The 14,161-nt window shown below is 32.6% G+C and overlaps 1 protein-coding gene across 1 annotated transcript in view; it reads left to right on the forward strand.

Annotated features, from left to right (window-relative positions):
- The window catches only part of LOC149780779 (membrane-bound transcription factor site-1 protease-like), a 100,765-nt gene extending 87,706 nt beyond the window's left edge, over nucleotides 1–13,059 (forward strand). Inside the window, exon 28 of the mRNA XM_089937856.1 lies at nucleotides 1,538–13,059. Within this exon, the coding sequence (XP_089793982.1) occupies nucleotides 1,538–1,874 (337 nt within the window). The 3' untranslated portion in view covers nucleotides 1,875–13,059. The remainder of the gene's footprint in view (nucleotides 1–1,537) is intronic.
- Nucleotides 13,060–14,161: the final 1,102 nt, after the last annotated feature.

Here is a 14,161-nt window from a genome sequence, read left to right on the forward strand (position 1 = left end):
CACAGTAATTATCCTTCTGATGCCATTGGCTAGGGTCTGGTTCTTGCCACAATTTTTTTTCTTGTCCAAATAACACGTTAACAATAATTCTGAAAGTGTTCAAGGTATTTCACCAAACTTTGCACTCATGTCAAAGATGCATAGAGGTGCCTTTGATACTTTGAATTTTCTACATTCAGCACTTATGCCACCACTGTGAGAGCAGAAGGGGTCATATTGTTCTGATGCTTTCTGTCCTTGTATCCATAAGTCTATCCTAAATCCATTTTGTGCAAAGGTTAAAAAAAAAAAGAGTCATGAAACTTTTTACACTTTTTAAAGTCATCAGGAGATAACCTGATTAAATTTGTTTTTGTTTTTGGACACTACACTTTTTTACGTGTAGCTTCTTAGCACAATTGACTGTCTTTCCAGTGGCCATAGTTTTTCCAACTTTATTTCTTTTTCCTACTTTTCTGTCAGACTCCCTATTATTTCCTACTTTGTTACAAATTTAACCCATTATCCCAACTCTTTTTAAATTTCTGTTGAAAATTAATTACTGCATGAACAGCAATAGTGAAGCAAGTTCAGGTATCGAGCTCTTGATATTGGGATGGGTCTTTATGAGGAGGCAGGAGTAAAGAGACAGCATGTACATGATCAAGAGCTTGCTTTTGATGGGCATATTTTATTGTATGTGTTGATGACCTTGTTATTTTCATGCCCTTACAGTAATTTTTAATATTTGTTTTAACATATTTTAAAAACATTTTGGACTTGACACTCTTTTCAAACTTTCTTGAGTAAAAACCAAGTTAGGTATAACAAGGAAATTTTGTTGGGCATATTTGAATTCATGGATGATTTTGTTAGGTTTTTGGCCACTGCTGCAACTTTTCACTTTATTTTTTCTTCTACACTTTTGACTGGTACACTTTTGACAAAGACCTTGCTGGCAAGATTAAGCAAAACACACTCGATGAAGAAACTTAGTATGCTTCTCTCTCTCTCTCTCTCTCTCTCTGTGACCTGATTAGATTTTGATGTTAATATATATAAAAATTAAAGTGTTTGTTTTAAAAATTGTTGCTACTTAAATTATTAGTGTTTGCAGTGAACGTTTATGTATGTTTTACAAACACAAGTCTAGTTTTATGTTGCTATTGGAAATCTAAGTAGTATAAAAATTTAGATTTCTGAACCATATGATACTAACAAGTAGTATAAAATTGATATTTCTGGACCATATGGTAGTAGCATAAGTTGTATAAAATTGGGAGGTCTAGACCATTAGGTACTTTCAGTAGGAGTCATTACATAGGTGGAGGACAAGGGAAATCTATCATTTCATGATGACACTAGTGTCATTTATATGAATTATCACTTTTAATATGTATTTTTAAATTGAAAAAAATCACATGAAATCTAACTTCAAGATTTTTTCTGAGATTTTTTTAATGTGATTTAATTACATAGGGAGCATTTCTTATAGTGCAGTTCACTGAGAGAAGTGTTCCACGAAACCCTTTCCTTTATTTTCCCCTTTTTTTTCCAGGAATTTATATCAGCCCCAGAAACTCTTATCTATAAATGGCTTTGAGGTCCCTATAGGAGGAAATAATCAACGTGATATCAACAAACATATGCCAAGTCCTGATATAAAAGAACAAGCAGAATTTGATCTGGATAGTCCACTGAAAGAAGAAAGCCATTTTGCTCAGGAAGTTGATAATTTGACTGTCTTTCCAGTGCTGGCATTTGTAGGATTGACTTTAGTCGTGCTGTTTTTGATCAATCAGTACTATCGTGGAAAATCTAAACCAAAACGACGGAGACCCAGGATGAAAAAATTTCACCACATTATATATGGCACTAAGGTCCCATCAGTATGATAGGACTCAAAGGCTTTAACACAGTTCATGCTTCATTATTTTTTATTCCAAAAGCATGCGAATTTAATTTGAAATGCTTTTGTTTATATGAATTATATTTGGTATAGATTTTTTTAAAGTGTATGCTGAATGTAGTATTCTTTTGATGATATTAAGCATTGCATACTTCCTTGTCATAGAATGTTATCTTAAGGTCATATATGTTCCATTTTGCCTCATCTGTAAATCGTATAGTATAGGTATTACTTACTTGCCAGAAGTAACATCTTCAAAAATGCTAAAGTAATATCTTTTTACATTAGTGATTGTATTCTACTGTCTCTTTTGTACAATATTATTGTATACCTGAAGTTTGTAGCCTTATATCACAGGATTCCTGTCTCATCTGTTTAGGCACAAACCAACATCTTAATAATGCCATGCACAGGTCAGATAATGCCTGCCACTAAACACTTTTTCTTTTGATAGAATAACATAATACAATTCACAATGCCTTCCACTGAACACTTTTTCTTTTGATAAAATAGCATAATGCCATTCACAAATGAGATAATGCCTTCCATGCAATTCTTGTTTATTTCACATGTTAACATAATTCCATTCACAGGTGCAATATTGCAATATATGGAACACATGTTATGTCATTAGTTAATATAAACATCCACATGGGCAGGTATTATTACATTATTGGTCTCTAAAGAAAGGTGAAGGAGTACAACAAAGGCCACATTCAATTTGACATAGAATAGCAACACTACTAGAGTCGTGTTTTCAATTTGAACTCATAGAAAACACAACAGTGAGGTTGCATATTTAGGTCAAGAACACACAACCCATTTTCTCAAGAACAGCCAAAAACATAACATGATCAGAATAGTGTTAGACACAAATAACAATGCATAAACTCTGTCTTCATGATGTGCTATTGGCATTTTAGTTCTTATATACTGTTTCTTCTTTACAGCCAGGGGTGTGTATTAATCCAGTGTCTGTTCATTCTTCTATCCAGCTCTCATTAGTTCAGCTAGTACTGCTGTTTTTACATGGCTTGCCATGACACTTGGAAAATATTATGATCATCACCAAAAGATGTGCAAGTAAATATATCACTTTGTTCCTGCAATTTTTAAGAGTTATTAACCTTTTGCCTTCTGGTAGTGTATGACACAATCTTGTTATTGCATTTAATATGGATCACCATGAAATTTGAACTAAATTTTGCACAGATCATCCTGGTATGAAAAGCTTTAATATCTTAACAAATTGTGCCAGAATCCAATGTCAAATATAGCCACTGTTGCTAAGAATAGAGACAACCTTTTTAATGACTTCTCAAAAACTGCTTAACAGAATTTGATTAAATTTGACAGAAAACATACTGGCAAAAATCTTGCAAGTTTTTACAGATGCCAATCTGACTTCAAATATGGCTCCAATAGCTAAAATAGAAAAGCTCATGTTATAAATTTGTTTCAGAAAAATCTCATTATTATTTCTTTTCAAAATCTGTTTAACAGAATTTGACCAAATTTGATAGGAAACATCCTGGCATAGAAACCTTTCAAATTGGTAAAGATGATAATGATCCATCATCATATATGGCCACCATTACTAAAAGCAGAAAAACACGGCACTGGAATGTTTGCCTATTAAAGCATTGGAAGTAAGCTCGCATCAGGACATCTGAAAATCACATTTTGGGTTATGCTGAAATCTTGCCCCCTGTGGAAAAAATTCAAACAGATTTTTAAAAATAATTTTAAAATAAAAGTTTCCTTAATTTCAGTGAAACAAGTTAGGTAAATTAGCAAAATAATACACTTTAGGAATTCATTTTATTTATTTGTAATTTGAAGCTGAAGAAAAATATAAAATAGAAACATAACAAGTAAAACTCAAAGTAGATGACATGCATTATCCCTAAGATTAGTTTGAAAAATTATGAAGTGATGCAATTTAGGAAATAAATTTTTGCTGTATTGTCTTATAAGCAAAATACATTGAAACAGGCTTAGCCCAACCAAACCAAGTATTGTATGTGCATCTCTAATGCACACCTATAACCTTTAGCCAAACACCTTACTCACATTGCCTAATAAAAACTAACAATAACCTTAAAATAGTATTTTGTCGTATTAAAATGTCTGAAATATATTTGTTCATGCCATTACATGGGTATGCATTTTTTTATGCATGTAATATATTAAATGTCATTAATCACACATTATTTTATATTTATATTTTGTACTTTTAGCTTTTACCAAAAAATCATGAAAAAATCCAACATCCAGATGAAGATCCTTATTTAGCTAATGTCATTAATTCAGTTATCTGGACTATCCCATTTTCCATATGTACACCCTAATAGCTTCGCATTCATGAAAAATAAATTCATGATAAAGAATTTCCTATAAAAAGATAAATTACAAAAAATGAAATTCCTGATTTTTTTAAATGTTTAAACCTGATTTCATTTAATTCCATTCTTAAGTAACAGTGCTACAAATCATGTTGTTGATTAAGTCACTGTTTCTCCCAGTATATTGTTGCACCTACTGGACATAGACTGGAGTGTATTATTCTGTAATGGACACTTTTACCTGCTATTTGCTAATCAGGATTGGTTTCAGATTACAGCAAGTTACATCAAATGCAAATTATTTAACTAATTATGCAGAGAATGCATATCAAATATTGTATAACATCATATTGCAGGTTAATACAAACAAGGTCTTTTCTCAAAAGAATAAATCTAGATCATGCAGCCATGATTCACTGTCAGTAAATGGAGGGTGAAAAATTGGTAAAACTGAAATCTTATTCTGACAGGCCAACAAGATTTTTGTTAGTTTTAATCCAGAAATATGCATATCATATTTTTTTATGACTAAATGACAGTGTGAAGATTATGTCTTTATTTTCCACTCATTGTTTTTTATACATGTATGAATATCCTTTCATGTGCTTACATATATCATGTCCCAATTGTGTCTCATGTTGTTAAAGTTATTTCCTTATTTTTCTTGTAGCAGAATGTAGTGTTCATTAACACAACTAGTCATGGTGTATGATGGATTACCTTTAAACTTGGTAAATATTATGGGCATCATCTGTAGATGCACATATCCACAAATTACTTTGCTCCAAGTTTTGTTTGAGGTTTTGCACTTTTTATCTTGTAGCTTAAAGCAGTGTATGACACTCTTGTTGGCACAACTAATCTTCCAGTTTGTTATGGATTGGTATGAAACTTAGTTGTTGTTGTTGTAGGGGCCCTGCATGAAACTTAGTAAATATTATGTCCATAGGCTCAAGATGCACAGATCAGCAAATCACGTTTTTAAATGTCTTTGCACTTTCTGTTTTGTAGCTTAATGCAGTGCATAATACAGGCTTATTAGCATATGTCCTGCAGTTTGCCTTACAGTTATTGATGGACTGCTGTTATACTGAGTACATGTTACAGTCTTTATCTAAAGATGCATACATAAACAAAATTTGTTCTCCCATGACTTTTATAAGAGTTGATTCTCTTGCAGCTGGATGCGGTGTATAACTGAATTTTAAGTGTGCAACTACTCTTGCAGTTTTTAGCATTGCTGTTCATAGACCAAAGAACTTAAATGATTGCCTTTTATTCATTGCCCATCATCTCACATCCAGGTCTGTTGTTTGTTATCATGACTCCATTAAACTACTGGAAGAATTGCCACAAAACTTTATGGACAGATTCAATCCAAGGTATGGTTTGTCCTGGATGAAATTGGTGCCCATCTGACCTCCAGTATGGTTGCCATGGTGACCATTTTGAAAATCTTGTTTTTGCTACTCCTGCACAGTTGGTCATACTGATATGAGATTCTCACTAAAAGACTTCTTATGATGTGTGTGTTGTTGGTCCTAAATGAATGAAAATGGTTCCAATCTGACATTCAGTATTTCTGCCATGGTGGCCATTTTGAAAATCTTGTTTTTGCTTCACTTTTGAGAAGATGCTTGTATTGACATAGGGTTTTCACTGAAAGACTTCTTTTGATGTCTAGTTGGCTCTAAATCAGAATGGTGTCCCACAGACATCCAATAGGGACACCAATACAGCCATTTTGAAAATCTTATTGTTACTACACCTGAATGGATGGTCATATCAGTGTAGGATTTTAACTAAAAGACTTTTTATAATGTCTAATTTATGCTCAATGAAAAATGGTGCAGATTTAATGTCAAATACGGTGATGATTTTAAAAATCTTGTTATCGCTACTGAACAGATGCTTGTATTGACACGGGGTTGTCGCTATAAACTTCTTATGTTGTCTAGTTAGTCCTAAATAAAAATTGTGCAATCTGACATCCAGTTTGGCTTTATTGACGGTCATCTTGAAAAACCTGCTGATGCTCTGTCTTCTGGACAGAGTTTTGTACTTCATTGGATTTTCACTAAAAGACTTTTAATGCCTAGTTTGTCCTAAGTGAAAATGGTGCCCTCAGACATTCAGTATGGCCACCATGATAGCCATTTTAAAATCTTTATATTGCTACTACTAATGAAATAGATGGTTATATGATATTGAAATGGGGTATCACTAGAAGACTAATCATAATATCTAGTTGGTTATAAATGAAAATGGTGTAGATTTGATGACCAGTATCACTGCTGTTATAGCTGTTATCTTGTTATCACTACTTTTGCTTAATGCGTGGTTGTATTGACATGACATTGTCACCAAAAAAAACATCTTATGATGCCTAGTTGGTCCTGAATGAAAATGACGCTAATCCAACATGCCATGGCAGTCATCTTGAGGAGCTTGTTATTGCTACTCATGAGGGGACGGTTGTTTTGGCATGGCGTTTTTGCTAAAAGACTTCTTTTGATGCCTAGTTGGTCCTATACTAAAATTTTGCTGACCTAGGAGCCGAAATGGCACCATAGTACCCATGTTGAAAGTCTTATTGCTACTCCACCTGAACAACTGGTTATATTGAATTATGATTACAAAACTTAATATGGTGTCTACTTGGTCCTGAATGAAACTGGTGCCAATCCAACATGTCATGGTTAGGCATCTCAAAAATCTTGTTATTGCTACTCATGAAATGTTGGTTGTTTTGACATTCTGTTTTCACTGAAAGACTTCTTTTGATTCCTAGTTGCTCTAGAATGAAAATGGCACATATTTTACCATTCACAATGGCCACCAGGGCCACAAGAATTCTATGCATAGCTCATTTTAAACAGGATAGGATTAATAGGGTTGCTTTGAAGTATGGATGCATAGGGTTGTCATGTAGGTGGGGATAATGAGAAACCCCAAAGAAAACCACATATCATTATCGGTCATCATTTAACCCCTGCATGTGCAGGAATCCAGTATTAAACCAAGGACTGCAGAGAGAAAGATCAAGAGCATGACCATTGTGCTATCTGAGCCCATAGAGAATTGCAAATGTTTCTTGGACATAATATTGGTTTTCTTTTGCAAAGTAATTATACTAGCTCATTAGTTTATGAACTATATTGAACCGTTTCCATGTCTAATTGAATAGTTTATGAAATATTTTGAACAGTTTTGATGTCTAATTGATTAGTTTATGAAATATTTTGAACAGTTTCCATGCCTAATTGATTAGTTTTATGAACTAAATTGAACAGTTTCCATGTTTATTTGATTAGTTTAAGAACTAGAACCATTTTCATGTCTAATTGATTAGTTTATGAAATATTTTGAACAGTTTCCATATCTAAATGATAATTGGGATTGGTAATAAGATATTGAAAAATCTGTTAATAGGTGAAAATAAGTATGTATAGGACAAAGCCTTGGGCCTTTTCCTATTTTGGTATACAAAATAAGTATGTATAGGACAAAGCCTTGGACCTTTTCCTATTTTGGTATACAAAATAACTATGTATAGGACAAAGCCTTGGGCCTTTTCCTATTTTGGTTTACAAAATAAGTATGTATATTACAAAGCCTTGGGCCTTTTCCTATTTTGATATACAAAATAAGTATGTATAGGACAAAGCCTTGGGCCTTTTCCTATTTTGGTATACAAAATAACTATGTATAGGACAAAGCCTTGGGCCTTTTCCTATTTTGGTATACAAAATAAGTATGTATATTACAAAGCCTTGGGCCTTTTCCTATTTTGATATACAAAATAAGTATGTATAGGACAAAGCCTTGGACCTTTTCCTATTTTGATATACAAAATAAGTATGTATACCAGCATATCGGAAACAAAGTGTGAGATTTAACTCATTTAATGATTGTCCATAATCAGGTTCTTGCAGAATTCTTGTAGAAAAGAACATATCAAATTTTGAACCATTTTCTTGCAAGGAACAACCTTTCTGTATGAATTGCATTTGTGTACCTGGTTTCATGTAAGCAGTGTTTGGACTATATATCAGTGAGCATAACAAAAGAATTATTTAAACCATTATCATGAACTTCTTACATGTTGACAGTAATTGTTATTTGCCTTTTGTTATGCAGACACAGGATTGAAATGAAATCATGTACTTGTTATGATTTGTATACATGTGCAGAAAAGAATGGGACTTATTTTTCATGTTAACATTTAAGAGAGAGGTTAATTTAATAACTAAATATTAGGTACTAACATGTGTAGTCTTTATACTTTTATGCAATATAATTTATTTTGTTATGAAAGATAGAGAGTAATGTCAGATATGAAAAGTGCTCCATTGTACCACTACTTCAATAATATGTATATTATCAAGAAGAAATTCAACTTGAATTATAGGATGAATCGGGTGAGGATAAATTAAAAAAGGCAAACTTGCCTAAGTTTAAGGAATATATTCCATGTTTTAAGATTCACTTAAGTAAATTAGAGAGCCTTAATGACCTCAGGATCTAAGTAGACTCAACATCTTTCAATGTAATTAGGTCCCTGTTTGACAAAGTTGGCAGAGGCGCATGGTAATCAAGTCCATCCATCCATTGGGATGTTGGTCGGCAACTTGAATGAGATTTGTTGCATTTTAAATACGGTATGCAGTTTTATGTTGATGAGGCATTGAAGGAGTTCAATCTGCAGCGGTCTCTGTCAGTGTTTACAGGAGTTATGGACCTAGATTTTGTGAGCATGGTTACCCATCACTAATGGCTATCGTTACTTTCTATAATTAGCACTGAAATCAGAATCTACTGACTCAGGAGGTTTAAGCTTCTGTTGTCTTTGCAACAAGGCTTTCTGTGTAGTGTGTACTGTTAAATATTTAATTTTACAGCATGTTTTAATGGTGTTTTTTATATATTGTACATAAAATGTAGAAACCTGTGTGAAATAATTTTGTATGTTAATTTGTAACAAATGTTTGTAAGTTTTCTATTGCTTGATATTATTTGATAATTTATCTTATTGTTTCCATAATGCTATGTATTAATACAATTTATGAAATCAAACATATGCAAAAGCAATATTGATCGACAGAAAATTATTTAATGTCCTTTTCATATATGCATTTGTTTGATCATGGGATATAATTCACTGTGTGATGTGATAGGATTGAATTTTTTAAAAGTTTAAGTATTCAGGGGTGATAAAATTTTTATCACAATCATTTCTCCAGGACAAGTGATTTCAGAAAATTTACTTGTCCCATCTGTAATCTCTCATCCTAACATTTCAATCCTGCCTAGGTTCCACGAGATAAATTGTAATCAATTTTAAAAACAAAAGAACAATATACACCAAATTATTTCTTCAAAGGGCTTAATTTTTAAGCTTTGTTACTTTCAGACTATTTTATATACATATTTCTTGCTTCGATATGGTAGCCTTAGTACTTCCATCAGCAAGAATGGAATGGATTTACTGGAGTTCAAGACCTTCCCAAACTTCTTTCAATACTCGATCTATTGACAGAACAAAGTCTTTTGCCCTGATCTATTCTTATAATTAGCTACAAGTTTAAGACCAATCTTATCCTGGAGTGCACATAGCATTTAGTAAATCCAATATCAGGAATTTCATGGGCTTTTTGAGATCCAAAACTCACGAGACTTGTTTAACTAAATGCTGAATTTGTCAGTTCCATTAAAAAATACACCAGCTGAATTCCAACCTATGTCAGTTTGGGATATTGTTTGCATTAACTTTGAAACATATTTGCTTCAGAGTGGATGAATTAATGTCATGGATAATTTATCAACCCACTGTAGCTGAATATTTGTTTGTTAGTTGTGTCATATTTGACATTTTTTCCTGCCACAGAGTCTGGCTTGTGTCTCATTGGAGGAAAAATTACCTCAATTGACTATGTAGCAGCTTACGTTATCCTTCCACTTTCATGTGAATTTTCCTTCTCTGAATCTTCCTTTTGACTTTCCTTGCAAAATTAATTTTAAAAACTTCATTTTATCCAGAAAATATCACCTCATTTAACAAATACTCCTACTACAGTGATCATAACTTACATTTTGTCATTTAAATGCAAACATTAGCATAATTGTTTTGCTTTAAATGCACTACCGCACATTGAAGTTGATCCTCTCTATAATCAGTTAAATTTATATTTATCACTGTCATTTAATCAGTTCATACAGGAAATGAACACTGATGTTGATAAAATGCCTTTAAATAGATATATGGGAGTAGAATCAAGCATTCATTATTCCCAGAGAGCATGAAAGGCTAGATCAAGATAGATAAAGTGATTAAAGTACAAAAATTAGCACTTGCCCAAGTTTTAAAACAGGAAGAGCTTTAAAATATATTGTCCTGTTCATTGGGGCTATGGGATTTGATCAGCGCTGGTATTTTTACTTAAGTTTGAACTTAAATTTATAGCAAAAAACAAGTTAAAATTTAAGTCAGACTTTAAATCAACCATTGATATGCTGTGAATAGACTATTTTTTCATGTAATAATTTTCATTATCTTCATGGCTGGTACAAATCAAATATTTAATTTTTCTATAGAAACAATAAGAAGCCTTCCCCGAGCCACTAATTGACCCCATACATGATCCATGAATTTACTGCTTCCCTGACCCATGCATTTAAGTACACAAAAAAAATTTCATTTTTCCATAAACCATGAACATTGGTACACGGAAAAAATTTATTTACCTTAAGTCTCGACTTAACTTTATAATTTGTCTCAGGGATGTTCCATTTAAATATAACATGGTACCCAGGGAAGCTAGTTTTTTAAAATTATATGCCAGGGTACTTTGTGTCAAAGAGTTCATATTAAAATGACAAGAAAATTCTAAATTGCATCTATGGTTGGGTACCCCACATTAAAAGTACCTTCCCTGGGTCCCAGGTGTTTTTTTTTAAATAGCCATTAGATGAAATATAGTCTCCAGTGACATCTGTCTTTCAATGCAGGTTTTACTGTAGTCTTTTGTTAGTCACTTTTCAAAAAGTAATTAAGAGAAAACATGGATGTGATTGTCAGTAAATTTATCAGATTTGGCTTTAGTTTCAGGTAAGGTACTCATTAATCTGAGTCCTAATGGAGATCATACAAAATTCTTAATTGCATCAATCAGATCTGTTCAGATATGAAATAACCCTTCTCTGATCCTTTATGTTTTACTGGAACATCCTTTAAATAGGATAGAATGTTCACTGGACTCTGGTTGATAGTTAAATATCCTATTACATATTTTTTCACTTATCTGATATCATAACCTCATTATTGTTTCATTAACATCAGAGTTCATTGCTGATAATATCATTTACATCCACTGAAATCTCTGGAAATTTTTAATCTTTCCTAAATTAACTGAAACTTTTACTGGTAAGCAAAAGACAGATTTATATGTGTGTGTATGTGTGTGTGTGTGTGTGATTTGGATTTTTAACGTAGCTTTAAACAAAATTCAGTCATATCGCTACGATGTCTGCAGTGTGGCAGTTTATAGTGATGTCTAGCACCGGGGCATAATGCCGCAGACATGTAGCATAATGTCCCACCCAGTCACATTATTCTGATACCAGGCCGACTAGTCCTAACACTAACCTCTTAATGCTGAGCACCAAGTGAAGCAACTGCTAGTACCATTTTTACAAATCTTTAGTATGACTTGGCCAGGGTTCGAACCCATGACCTCCCGCAACCGAGACAGATGCTCTAGAAAGATGTAAAGCTTCCATTATCATTAAAAGTTACAGTTCATTCTGAGCAAAACTTTCAAAGTTGTAAAAATATTTTATGGGAGAAAAGTAGCATGGCTAAAGATTTCATGCATTTAACATCAATCACTTCAAAAGATATTTATCTACAGCCTATTATAAAAGGCTCCAGTAGGTACATCCTTCAAGTTTGGCCTTGACAACATGGAGGTCCAGCTGTTTGAGGAAGTAAATGAATTTCAGTTTCCATTGGAAGTATGCTTTGTAGCATTTGTCAGAAAATGGAACAGAAATGCATTTTTGAATGAATCAGTTCCCTCTTTACTAGGTATTGTGGGTATTTTTCTTCAATGTATTATGAATATAACTGGATATTAGTTTATATTTTCATTGATACAAGAATATAATACCAGTTTTATGCACAGTGTGTTGCAAAATTATTACCACAGTGATATCAATAATGGTCAATCTGTATTAAATTTACATATGGGCTGTCATTTGCAACAAATTGTACTTCTGAAACTAACCTTTTGCTTTGTCAGAATAATTGAGATCTTGAGTTGTCAAAACTAGTAACAATTTTTAATATGGCATAGTATATTTTCAACAAATTTGAAAGATGTTCTTACAGTTGAGATCAACGTTATAAGTTGCAACTAAATTCTTATTAGTTTGTTAAAGTGTTATCAGCTTTGATGTTTGAAATGGAGCAGAGCACAATACAAATAGAATTGTACCCCTAGCAACAGAGTATTGTGTGTGTGTGTATATGTATATATATATATATATATATATATATATATATATATATATATATATATATATATATATATATATAAAAAGAAATGCTATCAAATATTCAGTGGATACTCATAAAGCAGGTGCTTTTTAATGCAAATTAATGAAAGATGCCTTGTGATTATGAAATTAAGAAATGTGTGTGTTTGGTTTATTTTTCATTGTTAATGTACTGCCTGCTGTCGATGGTTGTTATTTTGGATGCATGTATTTTATAAGAATAAGATAAACCTGCCATTTAATCAAGGGGAAAATAAAATGAAACTTCTGGGTTTTGTCAGTTCGTGTTTATAAACTTCTAATATTGCCTGCATTAAATGGGTGATTTTCTAATTACAAGAATAACAGTGCCTATGAACATTTTATAGAGTTATGTCTCTTTCATTAAAACAAAATCAAACATTTCAGTCTTAGTCGAGTCACAGAAATGACTCTTCAATTTTTAGGGTTTGCTTTCGTTTGCAGAATTTGAAAATTTGTGTAGAGGATACTGAGAAATCAGTTTTTTGTGGAGGTACCGAATAATGCGGATTTCATGGTTACTTTAGGTTATCAACATGAAGGTCCAACAAACTGTACCTTTCTGGGAAAACAATTTGACTCCATCATTAATTTACAGATTTAAGTTCAGAGGAAAATATAATTTTTAACAAAACCACAAAAACTCATTCTCCATGAAAATAAATGAATTCACAATACCATTAAAATAAGGTTGAGATATTTATGTAAAATGACTGTTAGTGATAATCTTGGAACAATCAGTGTGGCAGAAATGTACAATTCTATGACTGGCATATATGGTTTATCATAATATGAAATGCGTATAGCCTTGGAGAAATTAGTGTAGCATTAGTCTTGCTTGTATTATGCATATACTGACAGGGCGCTTCTCTATACAGTGGAGGAACACGTGGACAACAACATTATGTGACATTACAAATGCTTTACACAGAAGCATGTGAATTCTATACTTCTCTTAGACCAGAAGAGCTTTAGGGATAGTCTGTTGTCCATCAATAGTCCATTAGCAAAAGATTACCACTTGGAGGATTGCCATGAAACCTTACTCACACATTCATCCATTGGTTTAGTTGATCCTATATGAAAATGGTGCTTCTCACTGATCTGATGTCCAATATGGACACCACAAAAGCCATCTTGAAAATCTTTTTTGGCACAACTTCTGAACAAAGTTATACTGACATGTGGTTTTTCACCAAAAAGATGATGTGATGTCCAATCAGTTTTAAATGAACATGGTGACGATCTGACATCCAATGTGGTCACGACATAGTGGATACTTTATTAAAAAAGTTATCACTACTCCTGATTGTATGGTCATAACAACATAAAGTTTTCACTAAAAGACTAT

This window comes from Sinohyriopsis cumingii, chromosome 16, assembly GCF_028554795.1.
Source record: "Sinohyriopsis cumingii isolate HCF-2022 chromosome 16, ASM2855479v2, whole genome shotgun sequence".
Taxonomy (NCBI): Eukaryota; Metazoa; Mollusca; class Bivalvia; order Unionida; family Unionidae; genus Sinohyriopsis; species Sinohyriopsis cumingii.